The sequence below is a fragment of the Dendrobates tinctorius genome, unplaced genomic scaffold (assembly GCF_039654945.1).
Source record: "Dendrobates tinctorius isolate UK_male_01 unplaced genomic scaffold, ASM3965494v1 ptg000070l, whole genome shotgun sequence".
Taxonomy (NCBI): Eukaryota; Metazoa; Chordata; class Amphibia; order Anura; family Dendrobatidae; genus Dendrobates; species Dendrobates tinctorius.
The window spans coordinates 96,485,001-96,509,233 of record NW_027361738.1 but is presented as its reverse complement, the minus strand read 5'-3'; the positions used below and the strand labels follow the sequence as shown (position 1 = coordinate 96,509,233).

The 24,233-nt window shown below is 47.5% G+C and overlaps 1 protein-coding gene across 3 annotated transcripts in view; it reads right to left on the bottom strand.

The window, feature by feature from the left end:
* Window positions 1-24,233, bottom strand: part of NKTR (natural killer cell triggering receptor) — a 46,272-nt gene that overhangs the window by 8,791 nt on the left and 13,248 nt on the right. For 2 of the 3 annotated variants that reach the window (XM_073582180.1, XM_073582181.1), the window contains exons 3-7: window positions 15,286-15,360; window positions 14,996-15,103; window positions 14,484-14,528; window positions 9,760-9,847; window positions 9,484-9,513 (exon numbers count right to left, since the gene is read on the bottom strand). In XM_073582180.1, the coding sequence (XP_073438281.1) occupies window positions 9,484-9,513; window positions 9,760-9,847; window positions 14,484-14,528; window positions 14,996-15,103; window positions 15,286-15,360 (346 nt within the window). Of the gene's footprint in view, window positions 1-9,483; window positions 9,514-9,759; window positions 9,848-14,104; window positions 14,133-14,483; window positions 14,529-14,995; window positions 15,104-15,285; window positions 15,361-24,233 lie in introns of those variants that run through there. The other variant, XM_073582182.1, reaches the window with a different exon arrangement.

Sequence of the window (24,233 nt, the reverse complement as noted above, 5' to 3'; positions counted from 1 at the left end):
GTCCCAACACACGGCAGTCAGAGAAACAAGGGAGAAAGTATCGGGCAAGAAAATCTCCCAAGACATGCCGGCTTCTAGTGTTTTCAGATCTGTTCTGTATAAAAGGGAGAGGGGAAAACTGCAGATATCTGGATACACAGGATCTTTTATTAGCCAAGTTATATCCCAAATCAAGAAATATAGTCGGGAGTTGTTTTTTCTCATTTAGCTCATTTTATACACTTAGAGAAAACGATTTTGCACTTGAACAAAAATAGTTTGTCCTTACATTCGAATATCTGGATATTTATAAATATGTGAGACAGCTGTCTTTAATGCAGGTAAGGAGTTGATTCGGAGCGTCTAACTGGTCTGTAGCAGCCAGAACTTAATGGTTGGTAGGGGATCAAATACTTATTACTCACTGCAAAATGCAAATAAATTTATATAATTTATACAATGTGATTTTCTGGATTTTATTTTTGAAATTCTATATCTCAATGTTAAAATTAACCTACCCTTAAAATTATAGACTGTTCATGTCTGTCAGAAATGTATTATACATGTAGAATATTATTTATATAGATTTTTATTTTGTGTAGAATCATTAAATTTGCATAAATGTATTATATATATGTATCATTTTATCTATGTTAATTATGTAGATTTTATTTCATGTAGCATTTTATTTTGTGTATGCAAATGCTATAAATGTATAATTTTATTTCTGTAGAACTGTATCTTATAAGTATCATATAGTAAGCTTTATTTGTATAGAATTTTATTTACTCAATTTTATTTTATCTGCAGAAATGTCATATATTTAAGCATTTTAATTTATACAGATATTTTATAAGTGTAATTTCAGTAGAACTGTATTTTACATGTATATGTCGTTTTATTTATATAACACTCTATTTACGTTCAGTTTATAATTGCCGAAATTTATTACATATACAAATATTAACCTTGTTTAATTTGTATAGAATTTTATTTCATGTACAATTTTATTTACAGAGATTTGTTTATTATATAAATAAAGTATATTCTTTAGAGATTTTATTTCATGTAGAATTATGTTTTATATATGCAGACATTATATATACTTAGCATTTTATCTATGCAGAGTTTTTTAACTTTGTGTAGAAATTATTTATGTAGAAAACAGGATTTTTGGGTTGCTTACCGTAAAATCTGTTTCTCGGAGCCTTCATTGGGGGACACAGAGACCATGGGTGTATGCTGCTGCCACTAGGAGGCTGACACTATGCACAAAAAAAGGTTAGCTCCTCCTCCGCAGTGTACACCCCACCGACCGGCAGGGAATTCCTCAGTTAGTGAGAAAGCAGTAGGAGAAGTAACAGAATAGATTGAAAACAGAACAAACAACTCAACTGTAACCAATCAAAGTAAGAACAGGAGTTGTAGAACATGGGAGGGTGCTGTGTCCCCTAATGAAGGCTCCGAGAAACAGATTTTACGGTAAGCAACCCAAAAATCCTTGTTTTCTCGTTCGCCTTATTGGGGGACACGGAGACCATGGGACATCCCAAAGCAGTCCCTGGGGTGGGAAACAAACTTCCATCAGGCCAGTGGACTCACCACCGCTGCCTGCAGAATCCTTCTACCTAGGCTGGCGTCCACCGAAGCGTAGGTGTGGACCCTGTAGAATTTCACAAACGTGGGAACCGAAGACCAGGTTGCAGCTTTGCAAAGCTGCAGCGCGGAGGCTCTGTGGCGTACCGCCCAGGAAGCACCCACTGCCCGGGTAGAGTGCGCTCTCATCCCCGGATGGGCCACTCGATGCTTAACCCGGTAGGCCTCCAAAATTGCCGATCTGATCCAGCGAGCAATAGTAGCTTTGGAAGCCGGGTGAACTTTCCGCGCCCCATCTGGAATGACGAAAAGAGAGTCTGTCTTTCGCAAGGGAGACGTCCTAGACAGATAGACTCTCATCGCCCTGACCAGATCCAGCTTGTTCAGGGACCGCTCCCGAGGGTGAGTTGGACTCGGACAGAAGGACGGCAGAACAATATCCTCATTGAGGTGAAAGGAGGACACCACCTTCGGAAGAAAAGAGGGCAGGGCCGCAGAACTACTTTGTCCTGGTGAAGTACCAGGAAAGGAGAGCGGCAAGAAAGAGCCGCCAATTCCGACACGCGCCGGATGGAGGTGATGGCCACCAGAAAGGCTACCTTCCAGGAGAGAAGGGAAAGGGAGACTTCTCTGAGAGGTTCAAAGGGAGAACCTTGCAGAATCTCAAAAACCAGATTAAGATCCCATGGATCCACGGGCGCTCGATACGGAGGAGCCATGTGAGCCACGCCCTGAAGAAAGGTTTTGACCTGAGGGCGGGAGGCCAAAGTCTTCTGAAATAAAATGGACAGCGCCGAAACTTGACCCTTCAAGGAACTGAGAGCAAGCCCCGCATCCAGCCCTGCCTGAAGAAACGCCAGAACGGAAGGGAGCGAAAAGCACATAGGCGCGATGTTATTGGCCTCACACCAAGTGAAATAGGCCTTCCAAGTATGGTAGTAAATTTTGGAAGATGATGGCTTCCTGGCTCGGATCATGGTATGAATTACTCGACCGGAGAATCCTGCTCGTTTCAAAACCTCGGTCTCAACAGCCACGCTGTTAAATGGAGCGGCCGAGAATTGGGGTGGCAAATCGGACCTTGAGACAGCAGATCTGCCCTGTCTGGAAGCTTCCAGGGGGCGTCCGTGAGAAGGTTGACAAAGTCCGCGAACCAAGACCTTCTGGGCCAATTCGGGGCGATGAGAATGACTGGAATTCCTTCTGCTTTGATCTTCTTCAACAGCTTGGGAAGAAGATGCAGGGGAGGAAACAGGTAGGGGAGCTCGAACTGTGACCAAGGAATGGCCAGAGCGTCGGCGCCCACTGCGAGAGGATCTCAAGCTCTGGATACAAACTGTGGGACCTTCCTGTTGAGGCGAGAAGCTAGCAGATCTACGTCCGGGGTTCCCCAACGACGGCAGAGCTGAAGAAATACCTCCGGATGTAGGGACCACTCTCCTGCCGCAAGACCCTTGCGGCTGAGAAAGTCGGCGGCCCAGTTGTCTACTCCGGGAATGTGTACCGCGGAGATTGTCGGTACCGAAATCTCTGCCCACTGAAGGATCTTGGACACTTTTGCCAGGGCTGAGACACTCCGTGTCCCTCCTTGGCGGTTGACATATGCCACCGCTGTGGCATTGTCTGTCTGAATCTGGACAGGCAGGCCCCTGAGGAGCCTCTCCCAGTGGACGAGAGCCAGATGGATCGCTCGTATCTCTAGGACGTTGATCGGCAGAGCAGATTCTTGAGTCGACCAACGACCCTGAACAGTGTGATTGCGGAACACTGCACCCCAGCCGAGGAGGCTGGCATCCGTTGTTACAATCTGCCAGTGAACAGGAAGAAAAGACCGCCCCAAGAGGATGAGAGGTGACGTCAACCACCAGTTGAGTGACCGCTTGATCCGGCATGAAAGACGAACAGGGCGATCCAGGGACAGAGCCGACCTGTTCCACCTTGACAGAATGGCGTGTTGGAGAGGTCTGGCGTGAAATTGGGCAAAGGGAACTGCCTCTATCGCCGCCACCATCTTTCCCAGGACCCTCATAGCTGTTCGGAGGGACGGAAATCGTGTGGTCTGCAGCGATCATACAGCCTGCTGCAGGGAGAGAATCTTCTCTTGTGGGAGAAAGACCCTTGACCGACGAGTGTCGAACAGTAGGCCCAGAAACACAAGACGTTGAGTAGGGACCAGACAGGACTTTTTCCTGTTGACGATCCACCCGAAATCGGAAAGAGTGTCCAGGACGATCGTCAAACTTAGGCGTGCCTGTTGGAAAGAGAGAGCTTTGATCAGAATATTGTCGAGGTACGGAAAAAGAACGAGACCTCTGATCCTCAACAAGGCCATCAACGCAGCCATGATCTTCGTGAAGACTCTGGGAGCGGTGGCGAGACTGGTAATGTTCCTGGCGAAACACAGGAACTTCTGATGTCCGGAGAATATGGGAACATGTAGATAGGCATCTTGGATGTCTATCGAACACATGAATTCCTGCTCCTCCATGGAAGCTATTACCGAACGAACCGACTCCATCCGGAAGTGGCAAAGACGAACTCTCTTGTTGAGCAGCTTGAGATCCAAGATCAATCAATTAATCAAATTTATTATCGCCAAGTACATATTACATATATACAAGGAATTCTTTGTGGCAAAGAGGCAACATAATATATAACAACAGATACAACACGTAACATCTAACAAGGCAGATACAGTATATAGTCTACACATGACGATTTAATTGTTGAACAGAGAGTGGATAGAAGCTGTTCATATGGCGGTTGGTGCTGCATTTGGGGACTCTGAAGTGACGTCCTGAAGGGAGTAGTTGGAATGAGGAGTGTCCCGGGTGAGAGGGATCGGATGAAATTTTCAATGCGTGGGATCGAATACTCCTATCATAAAGATCCTGGATTTTAGGCAGGGGGAACCTATAATTCTCTCTGCTGTTCTGAAAGTCCTTTGTAAGCGGAGTTTGTCATGCGCAGTGGCTCCTCCATACCAGACTATTAGAGAGGAACAAATCACAGATCTGATGACAGCATTAAACAATACGATCAGCAGATTCTTAGACAAACCATATCTTTTCAGCTGACGCAGGAAGAACATCCTCTGTTGTGCTTTTCTTATAACAGCATCCACGTTTTTCCCCCATTTAAGACCATGAGAGATGATAACACCAAGGAATTTGGTCTCTGTGACCCTAAGAACCACTTCGTTATGGATGTAGATTGGAAGTATCTCATGTTGATCTTTCCTAAAATCCACAACCATCTCAGCAGTTTTTTTAGTGTTGAGTACAAGATTATTGGCTTTACACCAGTCACATATTCTTTCCACCTCACTCCAATACAAGTCTTCAGCATTTCCCCTGATGAGACCAATCAGTGTCATATCATCGGCAAATTTCAAGATTTTTACTGAGTCTGCTGAAGAGATGCAATCATTCGTATAGAGAGAAAACAGTAACGGGGACAAAACACACCCCTGAGGTGCCCCGATGTTTGTGACCAAGGTGTCCGAAGTGAATGGTCCAACTTTTACACTCTGTATCCTGGCTGTCAGGAAGTTATAAATCCACAAGCATAAGTTGAGAGGGACTCCAAGAGCTACCATTTTCTTATGAAGTAAATTTGGATCAATGGTATTGAACGCTGAGCTAAAGTCCATGAAAAGAATCCGGACATATGAGTGCAGTTCAGCTGTATGATCCAAAATGTACTTCAGTGGGTCAGACCGCCCTGTCTTTTTTCAGCACGACAAACAGGTTTGAATAAAACCCTGTAAACCGCTCCGATTCGGGAACGGGCACAATCACCCCGGAACTGAGGAGAGAGTCGATGGCCGTAAAGAACCCGGGATCAAAGCTGGATCTTTTGGAGGACGGGATTCAAAGAAACGATCCCATGGAAGAGAGACGAACTCTATCTTGTATCCTGACAATACAACCTCCCTGACCCAAGCGTCCTCTACTGAGGCTAGCCAGACGTCCTTGAAGAACAGGAGTCGACCTCCCAATTGGAAGGGACCCTCGGGAGTCCGAGGATAGTCATGCTGATGTGGGCCGTCCAGATCCGGATCTGGATGGTCTGCCCTGCGAAGAGTGGGAGCGCCAGGAGGGAATGGGTCTGAAGGAAACTTTCTTTCTATCTTGGCGTGCCTGCGGTCTTTGTTGGTTGGAGGAGGTCTCCGCCGTATTGAAACGGCGGTAAGCCCGAAAGAGTCGAAACTGACGCCTCGGTGGGGGTCTGCGAGGCTTGGACTGAGGCAGGAGAGAACTCGTGCCTCCGGTGGGGTCCTTAATAATTTGGTCCAATTGGGATCCAAAGAGGCGCCCTCCCTGAAAAGGCAGATTAGTAAGAGACTTTTTAGAAGACAGGTCCGCCTGCCAGGCCTTGAGCCAAATTGTATGTCAGATTGCCACAAGGTTACTTGACGCCTGAACTGCGCAGGATGCGGCATCCAAAGAAGCAGAAAGCAGATAATCCCCCGCATGGGAAATCTGATTGGCAAGATCGGCCTATCGATCTGGTTGTGCTTTCTCTAGGATGCCCTGACGAAGATCCTCTGCCCAAGTGGCTATGGCTTTTGCTGCCCAAGATGAAGCAAAAATTGGGCATACCACCGTCGAAGCCGCTTCGAAGGCAGACTTCGCTAGGGATTCTATGATCCTATCATTAGAATCCTTAAGAGACGCCACGCCTGAAAGCGGGAGAACCGTGTTATTAGAAAGCCTGGACACGGGCGGATCGACCGAGGGAGAGGCAGACCAGTTGTCCGTGAGCTCTTTAGCAAACGGGTACAGAACGCCGAGACGCTTCCCTCGTTGAAAGCGTCTGGTCGGATCCCCTCTTTCCCTGGTAAAAATCTTTCCAAACTTGGAATGTAAAGGGAATACCCTGGAGGGTGTTTCCTCCCGTCTGAACGAAACCTCCTGATCTGAGGATTTCGCAGGGGGGGTCAGCAATGTCGAAGGTCTGATGGATCGCTGCAATGAGGTTCTGCACAGTAACCCTCATGTTCGCATCCTGGTCCGAATCCAGCTCTAAGATCCCCTCAGATGACCTGTCCGAGAGCGCTTCACCTGACTCGGGAGAGGAGGCCCGGGAGGGAGGCTGCCGAGAAGGACTATGTGGTGACATGGGGCGAGGAGAGGATTCCGGCTGGAGATCCTGCCTGGGCCTTTTGCGACCAACGCTGGCCGACTCAGATGGAACCTCTTGAGGCCTGCTGGACCCTGTAGAGGTGTCCAGGGGCAACTTATCCAGGACGGCTACTAGGGACTGAGACACCCTGGTGAGGTCTGCCACTGACTGTGATAGAGACGAGGCCCAGCCAGGCATGGGGGGTCCACTCTCGCCTGGGGCCCTAGATGGCTCCTGGGCAGCATCAGGTTGAATAGGATTGCTACAATCCAGTCAGAGGGAAGTGGACTGACGTGAGGGAAGTTTGCGATTGCAAGAAGAGCATGCAAAGAACTTGACGAGTGTGCAGGAGGGAGCCGCAGGGCGGTTACGGTCAGATTTGGAGTTAGACATAGTGAAACCTGAGGTAGTGCCGGAAGGTTGGGGGACAGGGTGCAGAGAATGGTGTCAGCCTGCAGATGCAGAGCTACTCACGGTCCGGTGACCCCAGAGACGAAAGTATCCACCTCTCTGCAGCTGCAGGTCAGAGGATATCCGGCTGACAGGCCCAGGGATCGATATCCGGCTGACAGGGGCGTCCGGCTGTAAGATGGTGACCGCCTGAGAGGAATCAGGGGAAGGAGGGCGGAGCTAACCGCCTGCTGAATCCGGCACCGCCCCTGGCCAGGAACAGGCTGAGAAGAGTGGTGGGAGGACATGGAACGGGCGGGAGAGAAGCCCGATTAGTAGAAAGTGGCGGGGGGCGTGGCCGCGATACAGGAGTAGGCCCGAACTGAAGCCGGGGCCTAAATTAATCGCGGCCGCCTGTCAGAACAGGGGCGGCGTGGAGGAACCGCAACATGAGCGCTGCCGGGGAAAAGACCCCTGTCCGGGATAGGGACAGCGGCTGACCAGAAAAAAGGCTCCCTGGAGGCATCCTCATCCGCATCCTAGCTCCAAGGGAATCTCTCCTGACCAAGTCCAGAGACGAGTGGGGATCTAATACTCACCCTGTCCCGGGTCCGAACCCTGAAAATAAAGGTACCTTCTGATTGAAGCTTGTCTGCGTCTCATCCGACCGACAGGCTCTGGCAGGCGAGTGGGTGGGAGACGGACGACCAGGACTCTCAGAAAAGCCGACACGTATACATGTTGGCGTCCGCCCGGAAGGCTGCTGGACCTGGTGCAGAGAGCTGCGAGGATACGGGGCGGCAGTACGCGCCGTACTCGCAGCCTCTTCGTGGGACTACAGAGGTGACTATTCACCCTGTATCCCTCCGGAGAAACCTGAAAAGGAACGACGCACATCGAGGTAGATATGGGTCTAATGAAAGACCCGTGTCCACCTCCTACTGACAATAAGCTAAACTGAGGAATTCCCTGCCGGTCGGTGGGGTGTACACTGCGGAGGAGGAGCTAACCTTTTTTTGTGCATAGTGTCAGCTTCCTAGTGGCAGCAGCATACACCCATGGTCTGTGTCCCCCAACAAGGCGAACGAGAAATTTAGTTTCTGAAATTGGATATTTTTTATGGAGTATTTTATTTATGTAGAACATTTTTTTTTTTTTTTTTTTTTTTTTACAGTTGATTTGTTTATGAGAGTTTTTTGCTATGTAGAATTTTACTTTGTTTAAATGTGTAAAATTAATAATTAAAAAAAAATGCAGAAAATCATAAAGAAAAAAAACAATAGTTTTTAACCAGTCCCCCACCTCAATTGCTGGGTGGCGGACAGGGGTCAGAGTATGAGACTACGTGCACACGCTGCGGATTGAGGTGCGGATTTGGCCGCGCGGATTTTGTAAAAATCTGCAGGTAAATTTGCAGGGCAAAAGACCTGTGGTTTTACCTGCAGATTTTTCTGCGGTTTTGCCCTGCGGTTTTTCATCTCATCAATGGAGGAGATGGCAAGCCACAGCGGAATCAGCAGAAAGAATTGACATGTCAATTCTTTCTGCGGTTTCAAAACCGCAGAAAACCCGCACGGAAAAATCCGCACCGCCTACACTGCGGTTTTGTATTCCCTTAGGGAATAATGGTACTGTACACTGCAGCAAAAACTGCTGCGGACCCGCAGCGGCCAAATCCGCTGCGGAACCGCAGCAGAATCCGCAACGTGTGCACACACCCTTATTTTTAACACCAGTTTTGCAACATGATCTTAAATGTTATTACTGGGGGTTAAAGAAAAAGAATGCCCTGATACACAGTAACGAACATCGCAGCTGTGTCAGTGGGACAGATTTTAAAGGGATACTTTCATTATGGAAAGTGATAGCATATCATTAGGATATGATCAGTGGGGGTCCAACATCTGGCACCCCCCACTGAGCATAACGGGACAGAAGGACGATTTTACCCCGCTGTTACAGTGCAGCTTCCCTACACAGCCGGGGGGTTGGATTAACTTACAAAGGGACACAGCGCTAGATGGGTGCTGCGGACCCTTCATTCTCAGAATCAGTAGGAGGCCGAAAGGTCAGACCTTCATCCACCACAAAGTGATGGCATATAATAACGATATGTCATCACTTTATTAGGTAGGAATACCCCTTCAAATAGGCAAGACCTCCTTGGTGCCGATATATCCAGATATTGAAATCTGGATATAAAATAATGTTTTAACTCACTGACAGGCAGGAGAGATGTTGAAAAAGGAGAGGAAATATTGCAAAAAATCTATTAAAAAGTTGCAAAACTTTTCATTACACAATACCATGAGATACTGAAGACCGGGTTTATAAATCAGGTCAATAATAATGACTATGTAATTTACAAAACAAACACTGCAGTTCTCTTACCCATCAAGATGTGGCGCTGGTTTCGTCGTTCTGCTCAAAGAATTAATGGAAGCGGAAAAAAAAACGAGAACTGGTTAAGTGAATGTCTAATAATGGTGATTCATAAACTTTCAATGCTCTCTAAAAGGTACAAAAAAGCCTAAATAAAACTGGAAAAATAAAATAATAATATACACTGGGGTGTGCAATAGGGTAATAATATTCCACGTGGCTCTGTATCCAGCGTGGGGCCATACGATCTGTACGCCGCACACAAGGAGAAATGTGCCCACTTACATGAAGAACTGCGATCCGTTGGTATGCTTTCCTCGGTTTGCCATAGACAGAAGAAATGCACGGTCATGTTTGAGAATAAAGTTTTCGTCTGTGGTATAAAGAGAAAAAAAAAAAAAAGAAGAAAAAAATAGAGAAAAATAAATATTAATGCGTCTAATGAAAGACACAAAGAAAATTCCAACGTGGGCAGACGAGATCTGCAAGTGTCCGTAAACGTGTGCCAAGAAGCTGAGAGCTGCGGTGGCGTGTACACATAAGCCGGGACCACCTCACTCATCATTACTGCAACGAAGATGGCCCCCTGATAGCACCAGGATAGAATACAGACCCCTCACTGCCCCTACAGGAAGTCAGCAGTACTGCAATTCTTCCCCAGCACACAAGATATTTGACAGAACACCCCAAACACAGCAGACACATAAGTACAGGTTACAGCGATCCCAAACTGCGCAGTCCAAGAAGAGATTCATTATATCTACCCCTCATTTCAAGAAGGACACCCATGCTGCTGAATGCTCCAAATGGTCAATGAATCTATTCTGTGACACCAAGACCCATGTACAAAATCACATCCTGTATTATAACCTAGAGCTGCACTCACTATTCTGCTGGTGCAGTCACTGTGTACATACATTACATTACTGATCCTGAGTTACATCCTGTATTATACTCCAGAGCTGCACTCACTATTCTGCTGGTGCAGTCACTGTGTACATACATTACTGATCCTGAGTTACCTCCTGTATTATACCCCAGAGCTGCACTCACTATTCTGCTGGTACAGTCACTGTGTACATACATTACTGATCCTGAGTTACATCATGTATTATACTCCAGAGCTGCACTCACTATTCTGCTGGTACTGTCACTGTGTACATACATTACTGATCCTGAGTTACATCCTGTATTATACCCCAGAGCTGCACTAACTATTCTGCTGGTGCAGTCACTGTGTACACACATTACATTACTGATCCTGAGTTACATCCTGTATTATACCCCAGAGCTGCTCTCACTATTCTGCTGGTACTGTCACTGTGTACATACATTACATTACTGATCCTGAGTTACATCCTGTATTATACCCCAGAGCTGCACTCACTATTCTGCTGGTACTGTCACTGTGTACATACATTACTGATCCTGAGTTACATCCTGTATTATACTCCAGAGCTGCACTCACTATTCTGCTGGTGCAGTCACTGTGTACATACATTACATTACTGATCCTGAGTTACATCCTGTATTATACTCCAGAGCTGCACTCACTATTCTGCTGGTGCAGTCACTGTGTACATACATTACATTACTGATCCTGAGTTACATCCAGTATTATACCCCAGAGCTGCACTCACTATTCTGCTGGTGGGATCTATTTACAAGCAGAGTAATGAGTGCAGCTCCGGAGTATAATATAGTATGTAAAGTGAATTCCTTTCCTACGTAGATCAATCATATACATAAACTGTAAAATATTATCAATAGTTGAAAATTCTTTTAAAATGATAAGATCACAATATCCTGGAGCTGAAAGCTAAAAAAAAATAAAGCTACAAGCCTGTAATTAAAGCATGGCTGCATTTCTGAACATCAGTGACCTCTTTTTATTTTGTCCTGATCTTGATTTGCATACCATCCTCACATCCAGAGCTGCATCGCACTTTGCTCTTGGGCTCCAGGATCTTTCCTCTCCCAGCTTCCCATACATGCAGGTTACTGGGCTCAGTAATGGTTACACTGGTGGCAACTACTAAAGTGCTACCGACTAAACAATGAAAAGTTGCCGATGCAGCTTTGGATGTGACTGGAGTATAACCAATGACGTGAACCAAATCCAGCATCTGTGAAGTTGCTCATCATTACAGGAAGACTTTGCTAATGTTCAGACGTGTAGTTTTGCTTTAAGTGATCTACAGAAAGAAATTTACCGCAGAAAAAAACAAAAAAACAAGTTTATTACAGAAATCACAATATCTGCAAACCAGAACAGAAAAAAAAGTCTGAGGATCAGCCGCAGGCGGAGGACTTACCTGTCTGAGAACACTGTTTAAAGGAAACAAAGAGAAAGCCTTCAGTGGATACAGACCGCGCCACATGGCTACAGCAGAGCACAGACTAACCCTCCGAGGGCGCACACGGGGCCAATCCTCATATAAAGAAGAGCTCCGCAACTCGGGGCTGCACGCCCGCCTGCATTATATCTCTGCTTAGTGTTAGTGAACGGAAACGCCGGATTATAACCAGACGCTGAAACCGTACAAATCAGATACTTCTTGCAGCTGAGGGTTTGGATAAAAAGGGCTGCTCTGCTGGACCGAAGGTGGAGTCTATCAGCAGACCATGGTGTACGGTCACATAGAATACCTTTACTATACAGATCCTCCCCTCCCTACACCTCATAATGTGAACAGTGTCCAAGGTTCACACTTGCGTTCAGCGCCAATTTTAGCATTTTTGGTGGAAAAAAAAATGGAGCGCTAGAGTTACATTGATTGTTTTTTTTTTTTTTTTTTGGGGGGTGGGGGCAGGGGTAAGTTGACAGTCAACTGACCGCATTCAAGTTATCAGGTTCTTCCAAGACCGATTGTTTTAGACAAGCAACTGAAAAGTCCAAGCGTGGACAATTTTTTATTTTTTTTCTAATACTCATATTTTTATCCGTGTGTCCATTTTTTTTTATGCCTGTGTGTGGTTTGTTTTCATACGACTACATTAAAACATGTAGATGATCACACAGTTTCCCCGAGATTATAATAGAAATCTATCCGGAAATATTGAACACATCGGATTTATACGCTCGTCTGCATGAGCCCTAAGGCTACGTGCACACGCTGCGGAATGGTGTGCGGATTTGGCTGCGCGGATTTTGTAAAATCTGCAGGTCAAAAGACCTGCGGTTTTACCTGCGGATTGCTCTGCGGTTTTTCATCTCCTCAATTCAATTCTTTCTGCGGTTTCTAAACCGCGGAAAAATCCGCACCGCGGTTTTTTATTCCCATAGGGAATAATGGTACTGTACACCGCAGCAAAAACCGCTGCGGAGTCGCAGCAGAATCCGCAGCGTGTGCACACACCCTTAGTCTTGGGACGGAGCCATTTCTGGCAGGAGTTGCTATAAAACGAAACAGAAAAAGGGAACGCCAAACGCCAGTGTGATCCTAGACTTACGTGCCCTGATACATGGTAACAACGCCCGGATTGGAAATCATTGTGAAAAACCTATAGCTGTGAGATGTATAAAAAGAAGGGATTTATCTCTCCATAATGACCCCTGTAAGGCTATGTGGACACATTAGGAATTTGGTGCAGAAATTTCAACATTTTTTTTTTTTTTTTTAATCATGCATTTTTTGGTGCAGATATTCCCCACTCATTAGTATGAATGAAATCTGCAGAAAAACAATGAAATAATTGACATTATGCAGATCTAAATCTGAAAGTCAAAAATAAGCAACTTTAGGATATTCATCACTTTTCTGGCATCAGGAAAACCCTTCAGGCTTTGTGAAAAATCTGTGTAGGAAAACAAAAAAACGTGACAAAACTGCAACGTGTCCACAAGCCCTAAATGTCTGACAGAGATAAGACCTGCATCTTTCTCCAGAACAGGAGGGATAACCCCCCCGATCCCCTGTTCTCGCTGGAATCAGAACGGCAGTGATTGAAGAGGTGGTCACACATTTCGTCTCTCTCCACTCATTGTTATGGATATCCTCTATTCATACCTCTCATATTAATGAACAGAGAGAGCCGACGCCTGTGTGACAACCTCTGCACTCACTGCACGTCGGAAGTTGTGGAGTTTGGAGATAGAAGCGGATTCGCAGAGATGAGACAAACCCATTAAGTCTGTACAAATTTTCAGCTTTGTTTCCATTCACTGACTTGCAGCAGAGGTCTTACACGTAAGGAACTGAAATAGAGCATATATCATAAAGTAGCAGAGCTTTCCGTTATACTAAGATGACACTATTATTAAAGTCAGGCTGCTCGAGCCCTTCAGGGTTTAATCTAGTGAAACCCTACGGACATGCACCCTGCAAAACGCAAATTCCTAAGAAATCATCGTCTATTTCCAGTCCTATATCTAGAGCTACATAGAGGGGCTGTGCAGTTGGGGGCCCTCCTTGGCTCCTCTATGGGAGCTGAGATGACAAAGTGACAGTGAAACAAGTTCTGACAATAACAGCGATGGACAAAATGATCGGCAAAGAGTTTTATGCTCAATTCCTCCAATTTTTTTTCACAGAAATTTAAAAAATGATGAAGAGTCCATTGACTGCGGGGAGGAGGGTGCAGGGGAAGAGTGAATTTATCGAGTTTACTGAGCTTGCATTTTTCTTACCTTAGGATTTTGCAATAGATCACATTCTCTATAAATAAAAGAATATGTTGACAGTTTTAGGCAGGAAGATAGGAGTTGTCATTGAAAAAAGTTGCCTAACCTCCATGCTGAGAATGACACTGAATATATAAAACACAGTCAGAAAATCCCTGTCTACACATAAGCAGCTAGGAAAAAAAAACATGAAAAAAACCTCAATATACTCAGGTCCAAAAGGATCATGCACATGGAAGGATCATGCAAACATTAGAGACATGCAAGAAAATCTAACGATGGCTCTTATCAAACATGTTTTTCTAACCATTTTAATATGTAGGGCGGAAATAATGAAGAAAAAAAAAAAAACAGTACAAGAGCATAAAAAAAACTGTGACATTACCTTTAAAATAACCGCCAAAAACAGATTCCCCGCCTTTTCCGTTACCTGTAATGAAAAACAATGCAGCTATTAGTACAAAAACATCTGCAAAATTTTGCACAAAATAATCTTAGAATTTATAAGACTCAGAGCTCCAATTTTCTGACATAAAGCTCCAAATACCCTGTATTTAATTTGTTAAATTCAACCTGCCTGCAGCCACCACTAGGGGGAGCTCAATGCAGACAGTGTTATCATTGAACTCAATGTATAAACTGTATACAGTAAGTTCCTCAGCTCCCTCTAGTGGTGACGGCAATTAATGATGTCATTTCAAAGTACAACTCGTCCAGCCAAAAATTAGCCCTCATACATGCTATGGGAACAGATAAATAAAAAATATATCGGTCTTGGAAAAAAAAAAAAAAAAAAAGTTGCGAAGGGGTTAAACATGACAGGAGGAGAAGTAAATGGGGTTTGATCGGATACACTCTGGACCACATGCCTATTGGAGATGTCCACTACATCCTCACCTTCACTGAAGTCACCACCTTGGATCATGAAGCTTTTCACCACTCGATGGAACGTGGAACCCTTATAACATAACTTTTTCTTTGTAACTTTTCCAATTCCTTTTTCCCCTAGAAGAGATAAAAAAAACCTCAGCGACACTCCTGATTCCTCGGATTGTGCACTGAACGCTGCGTCGATTACATACATACGGATCTTGGTTTCTAATTTCAAAATCTGAAGGAAAAGAATAAAAAAAAAAGAAAATCTGCTCAGGTGCATAGATCATCTGCGATAAACAGCGGGGACCTACCTGTACATAGACACAGGAAGTTCCTGCATGTTTTTGGGCAGACATCAGAAAAAAGTTGAAATACAATTCGGCCAACTGTGGAGAAAAAGAAAAAAAGTTTTAAAACTTTAGCTTTAGGCTACTGTTCTTTGTTTCTCTCATGCTTTACATTTCAGTTCTGCTCCATTAGGATTAAACTAGGATCAGTGACTTCAACTTAGTTCCATAAATTGCTTTTTTAATGCAAATTTTAAGCTGCGTTTTAGGCTGGTTTTACACTTGCCGTGTTTTTTCGGCCAGTTTTTGCAGCCCCAATGCATTTCTATGGGGCCACAAAAATTAGTAGGAGGGCCGTGTGCCGTATAGCCGTGAGGGCCGTATTTGCGGCTGTGCAAAGAAAAAAAAAAAAAAATTCGAGCTTGCTCAATATTTTTCACAGCTTACGGACACGGCGGTAATACACTTCAATGGTACCGCCAAAACAACGGTAGCTTGTGTCTGTGGTACACCATATTTGCAAATTGCCGTATTTTTTCCACCAATTGGTTAAAATAGGGAAAAACGGTGATCCGAGGTGGTTTCTTGCAGCAAAAATCACGGCTATACAGCAAAAAAGGCCCGCAAAAAACCCGGTAAGTGTAAAAGAAGCCTTAAAGTACCAGCAAAAGCTAGGAGAGTTCAGAAATCTCATGCACACACATTGTTTTTTTTTCTCCCTGACAGATTTGGAAAATTGCTGCGTTTTTGCAAACTGCAGCACGTCACTTCTTGCAGCGTTTTTTCACCCATATAAAGTAATGAATAATTGAAAAAAAGCAGGTATCAGATTTTGCTGCGTTTTTGGTGCAAAAACCTTAAGGAAGTTGTATCATGATTTTTTTGGAGGGCATTAAACTTGATCAGCATGCACAAAAGACAACAAAAATGCAGCAAAAACGCAGCAAAACCAGATTTTTGTAAGCAGCTTCTTTAATGCCAAAAGAGGGATTTTGGGTTCTTACCGTAAAATCTCTTTCTTGGAGCCTTCATTGGGGGACACAGATGACCATGGGTGTATGCTGCTGCTGCTAGGAGGCTGACACTATGCAAAACAAGAAACTTAGCTCCTCCCTGGCAGTATACACCCACCGACAGGCACCAAGCACCTCAGTTGGTGAAAAAAGCAGGAGAAGCAACCAAAAACCATAACCATATGTACCAACTCAACAAGGGACTCTCAGAGCCAACACGGTACTACTTAAACAGGGAGGGTGCTGTGTCCCCCAATGAAGGCTACAAGAAAGAGATTTTACGGTAAGAACCCAAAATCCCTCTTTCTTTATCGCCTTATTGGGGGACACAGATGACCATGGGACGTTCCAAAGCAGTCCCGAGGGTGGGAACAGCAATAAAGGAACGAAATAAGGAAGGGCTTAGGTCGGTCGATGCGCCACCGCCGCCTGCAGAACCTTCCTACCAAGAGCTGCATCAGAGGAGGCCTGGGTATGAACCCTGTAGAACCTCGCAAAGGTGTGCAAAGACGACCAGGTCGCAGCCCTGCAGAGTTGTAAGGCCGAAGCCTGGTGCCGCACAGCCCAAGAAGCCCCTACAGCCCGGGTGGAGTGGGCTTTCACCCCCGGAGGGGGCCGTTTCTCCTGAAGACGGTAGGCTTCCAGGATGGTAGACCGAATCCAACGAGCAATTGTGGATTTGGAAGCCGGAAGACCTTTCCGGCGACCCTCAGAAATGACAAGCAAGGAATCAGATTGGCGAAAGGAAGCGGTCCTGGCAAGGTAAACACGCAAGGCTCTCACTACATCCAGGTTGTGGAGCGACTTTTCCAGAGGATGAGCAGGCGCAAGACAAAACGATGGAAGGACGATATCTTCGTTAATGTGAAAGGGGGATACCACTTTCGGAAGGAAAGAAGGAACTGGCCTGAGAACAACCTTATCTTGGTGGAGGATAAGGTAAGGAGAACGACAGGATAAGGCCGTCAGCTCAGAAACTCTCCTGATGGATGTAATGGCGATTAGAAAAGCCACCTTCCATGAAAGAAAAGACAGAGGGATATCCTGAATCGGCTCGAACGGCGCCTTCTGGAGAGCGCCAAGAACAAGACTGAGATCCCATGGATCTATCGGAGAACGATGAGGAGGAGCCACATGGGCGACTCCTTGGAGAAAAGTCTTCACTTGCGGTAAGGAAGCTAGATCCGTCTGGAAGAGGATTGCTAGGGCAGATACCTGGCCTTTGAGAGTACTGAGGGACAGGCCCGCATCCAAGCCGGATTGGAGGAAACCAAGAATGGGAGGAATTGAGAATGATAGTGGAAAAACATCGTTTTCGTCACACCAACGAAAAAAGGCCTTCCAATACCTATGGTAAATGCGGGAGGAAGCCGGCTTCCGAGCCTTAATCAAGGTCTGAATGACCCGGTTGGAAAACCCTGATTCCTTCAGAATCGCGGCCTCAACGGCCATGCCGTTAAACTCAGAGACTGAGAACTCTGGTGGTAAAGGGGGCCTTGCGAGAGAAGATCTGGACGGTCTGGAAGCCTCCAGGGGACGTCCGTGAGCATGTTCACCAGCTCCGCGTACCAAGGGCGTCTCGGCCAGTCTGGAGCCACTAAGATGACCGGGATGCCCTCTGACTTTATCTTTTTGACCACTCTTGGGATCAGGGCAAGCGGAGGAAACAAGGTAAGTGGAACTCGGACCACGGAATTACTAGGGCGTCGTAACCGACGGCTAATGGATCCCTGGACCTGGCTACAAAGTGAGGAACCTTGTTGTTCATCCGAGAGGCCATGAGATCGACGTCCGGGGTGCCCCAGCGCTGGCATATCTGACTGAAGACTGTGGGATGAAGGGACCATTCACCTGTCGCTAGACCTTGGCGACTCAAGAAGTCGGCTGCCCAGTTTTCCACCCCTGGAATGTGAACGGCGGAAATTGCCGGCACATGACGCTCTGCCCAGCGGAGAATCCTTGCCACTTCTGACATCACCTGCCTGCTGCGAGTACCGCCCTGGTGGTTTATGTATGCCACGGCCGTGGCGTTGTCTGACTGAATGCGGACCGGTTTGCCTACGAGAAGATGCTGCCAACGAAGGAGAGCGAGGAAGATTGCCCTGATCTCCAGAAGGTTGATGGGCAGAAGAGTCTCCTGGGGGTTCCAACGCCCTTGGGCCGTTCTCTGATAGTAGACCGCCCCCCATCCTAGGAGACTGGCATCGGTGGTGATGACCTGCCACCGAGGCGGGAGAAAGGATCTTCCGCGGAGAACCGACGCCGACAACGTCCACCAAGTCAGCGATTGTTTGACTCTGAGCGGAAGAAGGATGGGGCGATCCAGAGAAAACGAGATCTTGTCCCAGACTGACAGGAGGAACAGTTGGAGAGGGCGAGAGTGGAATTGTGCAAATGGCACTGCTTCCATAGAGGCTATCATCTTCCCCAGGACTCTCATGCAGGACCGAAGGGACATGATCCTCGAGCGCCGAAGGGACTGGATCCCCTTGCGAAGGGTTGAAAACTTGTCCCTCGGTAGGAACACTCGGGCTAGATTCGTATCGAACTCCATGCACAAAAAGGTCAGACGCTGGGCAGGGCACAGAGTGGACTTGTCCTTGTTGACTATCCATCCCAGGCGTCTGAGGGCATCCAAGGTTATGTGAAGACTGTGAAGACAGTCTTGGCGGGACGAGCCCTTGATCAGGAGATCGTCCAGGTAAGGGATGATAAGAATCCCTCTGGATCGAAGGATGGCCATGACTGTTGCCATCACCTTCGTGAAAACACGAGGGGCAGAGGCTAGGCCGAAGGGAAGGGCCGCGAACTGATAATGATTGTTCTGAATCGCAAAGCGGAGGTATCTCTGATGCCGCCGAGAAATGGGGATGTGGAGGTAGGCATCCTGTATGTCCACCTAGCAGAGAAACTCTCCGGGCTCCATCGAGGCTATTACCGAACGCAGAGACTCCATCTTGAAGTGGCGGATCTTCACGTGGCGATTGAGCAGCTTGAGGTCCAAAATTGGGCGAAGAGAGCCATCCTTTTTCGGGACTACAAAGAGATTCGAGTAGAACCCTAAAAACCGCTCGTTTGTAGGAACGGGAACGATGACCCCGGCGGAAAGGAGAGAGAAGACGGCCTGAAGGAACCCTGGAACCTGTGATCGCTGTTTTGGGGTTCGAGACAGACAGAAACGACTGTTTGGGAGGGAAGAAAAACTCGATTTTGTATCCGGATGTGATGATTTCCCTGACCCAAGCGTCGTCGACAACGGATAGCCACGCGTCCTTGAAAAAGAAAAGTCTGCCTCCCACCCTGGAAAGCTTTCCAGGTGGGGGTGACCCGTCACTTAGATGAAAACCTTCCGGATCGAGAGCCTGAGGACCTGGGAGGCTGACCCCTGGATCTCCAGCGAGGGGCCGGCTTATACGATGGCTTTCTCCGGTCATTGGAAGCAGTGTTCCGGTCCTGCTGGGATGAACCGTCTGTGGGAGAGAAGGGGCGAAAGGACCTAAAAGGCCGAGAAACCTTCTTGTTAAAGGGAAGGTGCCGTGGTTTTTTATAATTACATGTCAAAGATAAAACAGTATAAAACAATGTTGTCCAGTAAGCTGCAGTACGGGGAGGGTGTTGTTCAGATAGTATACCTGAGGAATGCAGTGACTGGAGGCCTCCATGTTTTTATTGTGGCTGGTGAAGGACACACCCCTCTGCCTCTTGACGGCAGCAGTGGGGCATAAGTGTAACGGTCGGCTCCCGACCTCGTGCTTCATTTACGGCAGACGCAGCAGCTGAAGGAATTTGCCGGGAGGAGAAGGAGGGCTATGTCGCAGCAGCTGAAGTTATCGTAAGTGCCGTCCGGGGGGGGAGAGAGAGAGAGACTGCTGAGCTGTGTATCTAATCCTATCCTGCGTGATACTGACTGCTGAGCCGTGTATCTAATCCTATCCTGCGTGATACTGACTGCTGAGCCGTGTATGTAATCCTATCCGGCGTGATACTGACTGCTGAGCCGTGTATGTAATCCTATCCGGCGTGATACTGACTGCTGAGCCGTGTATCTAATCCTATCCTGCGTGATACTGACTGCTGAGCCGTGTATCTAATCCTATCCTGCGTGATACTGACTGCTGAGCCGTGTATATAATCCTATCCGGCGTGATACTGACTGCTGAGCCGTGTATCTAATCCTATCCTGCGTGATACTGACTGCTGAGCCGTGTATCTAATCCTATCCTGCGTGATACTGACTGCTGAGCCATGTATATAATCCTATCCGGCGTGATACTGACTGCTGAGCCATGTATCTAATCCTATCCTGCGTGATACTGACTGCTGAGCCGTGTATATAATCCTATCCGGCGTGATACTGACTGCTGAGCCGTGTATCTAATCCTATCCTGCGTGATACTGACTGCTGAGCCGTGTATCTAATCCTATCCCGTGTGATACTGCTCTCCTGAAATACTCTGTGCTGCTTTCACCCTGCTGGTTTTATGTGTGATCTACATGGTTGTATTGTGTATGATCTATATGGCGGTATTATGTGTGAAGTATATGGCGGTATTGTGTGAGAACTCTATGGCAGTATTATCTGCTAAAAGGGGATCCATTCTAGGGTGGTTCTGGCTGAACACCTGCACACGGATCAGGGGTAATAGTTAGGTGCATTCAGGGGAGGGCTGGTGAGGCAGCTGAAGAGAGGGGTCTCATTTTTATCGTTACTGTATGGCTACATTTCCCCCATCCTGCTTCCCAGCGTCAACCCGGACTGCGCCTGTCGCCTCGCTTTCACACATCGCCAGGACAGGATCTGAGGAGGGGAATGGGGTCATTGCCTGCAAAGTCTGGATCAGAACAGGCCATCAATCAGCAGTCTATGGGGGGCACAGAGGGAGATACATGGTGGAGGGAGCAGGGTTACAGCAGCACAGAGTATTTCAGGAGAGCAGTGTGCTGGTCTATGGCACCCTGTTCGATTCCAGGGATTATACATAGAGCGCTGTGTTTTATACACATGGATGGACCGTCTACTTGTCTGCTCCACAGAACATCAGAAAAAAATTCTGCTGATTGGTGACCTGTTCTGATCCAGAAGCAAGCACCCAGAAGGGGAGGAGAGGAGTGACATCACACCATGTCAGTAGACTCCGTCCATAATTACTGCAGTGCAGTAATGTGAGCTAGTTGTACACTAGGTTTTTGTGCCAAATTTCAGTAGCTGCTCCCCCTAGTGTTAACAAGTGGAAATGCCAAACTTTTTAAAATTATTTTTCATATTTTGTAAAATTAAAAACAAATGATAATATTTTTTAAGAAAATGTAAACATTAATTCTTTACATTTTTTCAATTGCTGAAAAAATTTTTTTTGGATGGCACCTTCCCTTTAAAGAACCTCTTAGGGTGGGACTGGGGAAGGGAAGTGCTCTTTCCACCAGTGGCATCCGAGATGATCTGATCCAGCTTGGCGCCAAAGAGCCTAGTGCCGTGAAATGCCAGGTTGGTGAGCGACTTCTTTGAGGTGGTATCTGCATTCTAAGACTTCAACCAAAGAATGCGGCGTACGGCCACAATGTTGCTGTTAGCTCTAGCTACGCACCCTGCCGCGTCCAAGGAGGCGGCCAGAAGGTACTTGCCTGCGTGATTAATTTGGTCTGCTAAATCTGCCAGCTCGTCCTGAGGAGCTGCCGCTGAAATGCCCCTGCGCAGAATTTTCGCCCAAGCCGAAATGGCTTTCACCACCCAAGCAGATGCGAAGATCGGTGCATCCCTCTGCCCTGATGCCTCAAAGATAGACTTAGCCAATGACTCTATTTGCCTGTCTGATGGGTCCGTAAGAGAAGCTCCGTCCGGAAGGGAAAGAACCGTCTTAGAGGAAATACGAGAAACTGGTGGATCTACATCGGGAGCTTTGGTCCATTTCGTGACTAGATCCGCATCGAAGGGATAAAGTACATCTAAGTACTTGCGGCCTGAGAAATGTTTCTCAGGATGTTGCCAGTGATTGGCTAAGGAAGTGTCGAAATCTCCTTATTAGGAAAGGTTCGAGATGGAGGCCTCGCCTTCTTAAGGGAAACAGAGCATTCCTGAGGGGGGCCTTATCCTCCTTTATCTTGAGTGTTTGGTATATAGCCGATATGAGACTATCTACCATCTCCCGAGTTCTAGCTATGTCGTCCGCCTCTGAGTCTGATCCAGATTGTGAATCCTCGTCTGACCCAGGATCGTCTGCCGATGAGGGAGACGAGGAGCGTAGCCTGAGAGAAGCGGAGGGATCCTGCGAACCGGAAGAAGAGCCAGACAGGACCCGCTTCCTAGAGCCCCTACCTGGTCTGTCCGTCTGAGGGACACGGTCCGGTGCTGTCGACTCACTATGCGAGGCGGTCGGTGCACAGGTGACTGCAGATAACTGAGGTAACCGCTCTAAGACCTGGACCAGCGATTGAGACACCTTTGTCAGCTCAGAAACTGAGACATCGCCACGCCCACTCAGGGGGTGGGGTGGTCTCCGCCCGGGGTTCGGAGTGCTCCTGAGGGGCAGACATGGTGGAAGGGCTGCAGGACGGGCAGAGGAGAGACGACTGACCCGAAGCCCACTTCTTTTTACAGCGCGCGCAGGCGTAGTGAGTAGCGGTGGGTCTGGAGCAGAAGGCCCTTGCAGGGTTGGGCATAAGTCTCAGTGGTAGAAAACACTACCTGAGGAAAACTGCGGGGGGGGGGAAGGCGTCAGGGATAGTCAGCGTCTAGCCTACCGAGGTTCAGAAGAAACTAGCGATGTGTCCCCCAGGCAAGGTCCGGAGAGAAGGAGGAAGAAGCTCGGCAATTCAGGAAGGAACGCTGGCGGTGGGCGGAGCTAAGCCACCGCACCGCGCGATTGGCTGAGACCCCAGTGGGGAGGGGGGCGGTTAAAGACACTGACAGGGCTGAAATGAAAGCAGCCCTGAGATAGGCTGTAGAAGCGCGCGAAGAAAGCGCGCGCAGGGAGAGGGAGGACCGCTTTTGAAAATGAAAGTGAAAGCGCTCCCTCAGCTTTCACTAGCGACGGCGCGCCCGGGCTCCCTGTGGGCTGAATACTGAGGACCGGGAGCGCTGACAGAGGAAGCGCCCCCCGCCGGACCTCCCCGTCCTCGCGACAGGAGGGACGCGCGCCTGTCAGAGCGCTGGGTCAAAAGAGCGGGGAATTCAAACAGGAGGAGAGGTACTCTGCTGGTCCTTGATTGGTCTGTGAGCGCAGGGCTGCAGGGAACATTCAGACAAGCTTACCTGATGTCCCTGAAGAGGCTGACCACAGGGGCCCACGATAGAGCGCAGGCCGCTGGGAGAGGCGATCCTCAGTACCCGCACCAGCCGTATGGTGCAGAAGACGGCTCCAATCCCAGTGTCAGGGGAAACGTCACCGCTGGCGACCGCCGTCTTCCTCTCAGCCCTGTCCTGGGAGAGGGATGAGGAGGGGAATCGGCAAGGACCGGACACCTGTCCATGGACCCTAGCACCCGAAGGTGATAGGGAAAGGTCCTGCCTGCGGGCCTGAGAGTTGCGATGTGGGCAATACCACATTGCTCGCTCAGCCACATTAATAGGAAAAGCAGGATGAACTCACATCCCGTTTCCTGATGCTGTATCTGGAAAAGAAAGGGGAAATCATTAAAAAACACAACTAAAACCTGAAAAGAAAAGGATTAAATGCGGATCTGGGGAGTTCCCGGTCCGCCTCCTACAGACACTAAGCACAAACTGAGGTGCTTGGTGCCTGTCGGTGGGTGTACACTGCCAGGGAGGAGCTAAGTTTCTTGTTTTGCATAGTGTCAGCCTCCTAGCAGCATACACCCATGGTCATCTGTGTCCCCCAATAAGGCGATAAAGAAAGAGCAGGTTTTCCCTGTGGAAAAAAAAAAAGCAGCAAAAACGCAACGTGTGAACATAGCCTTACAGGAGGAATGATTATGTCTATAAAGCGCTGTGGAACATGACGG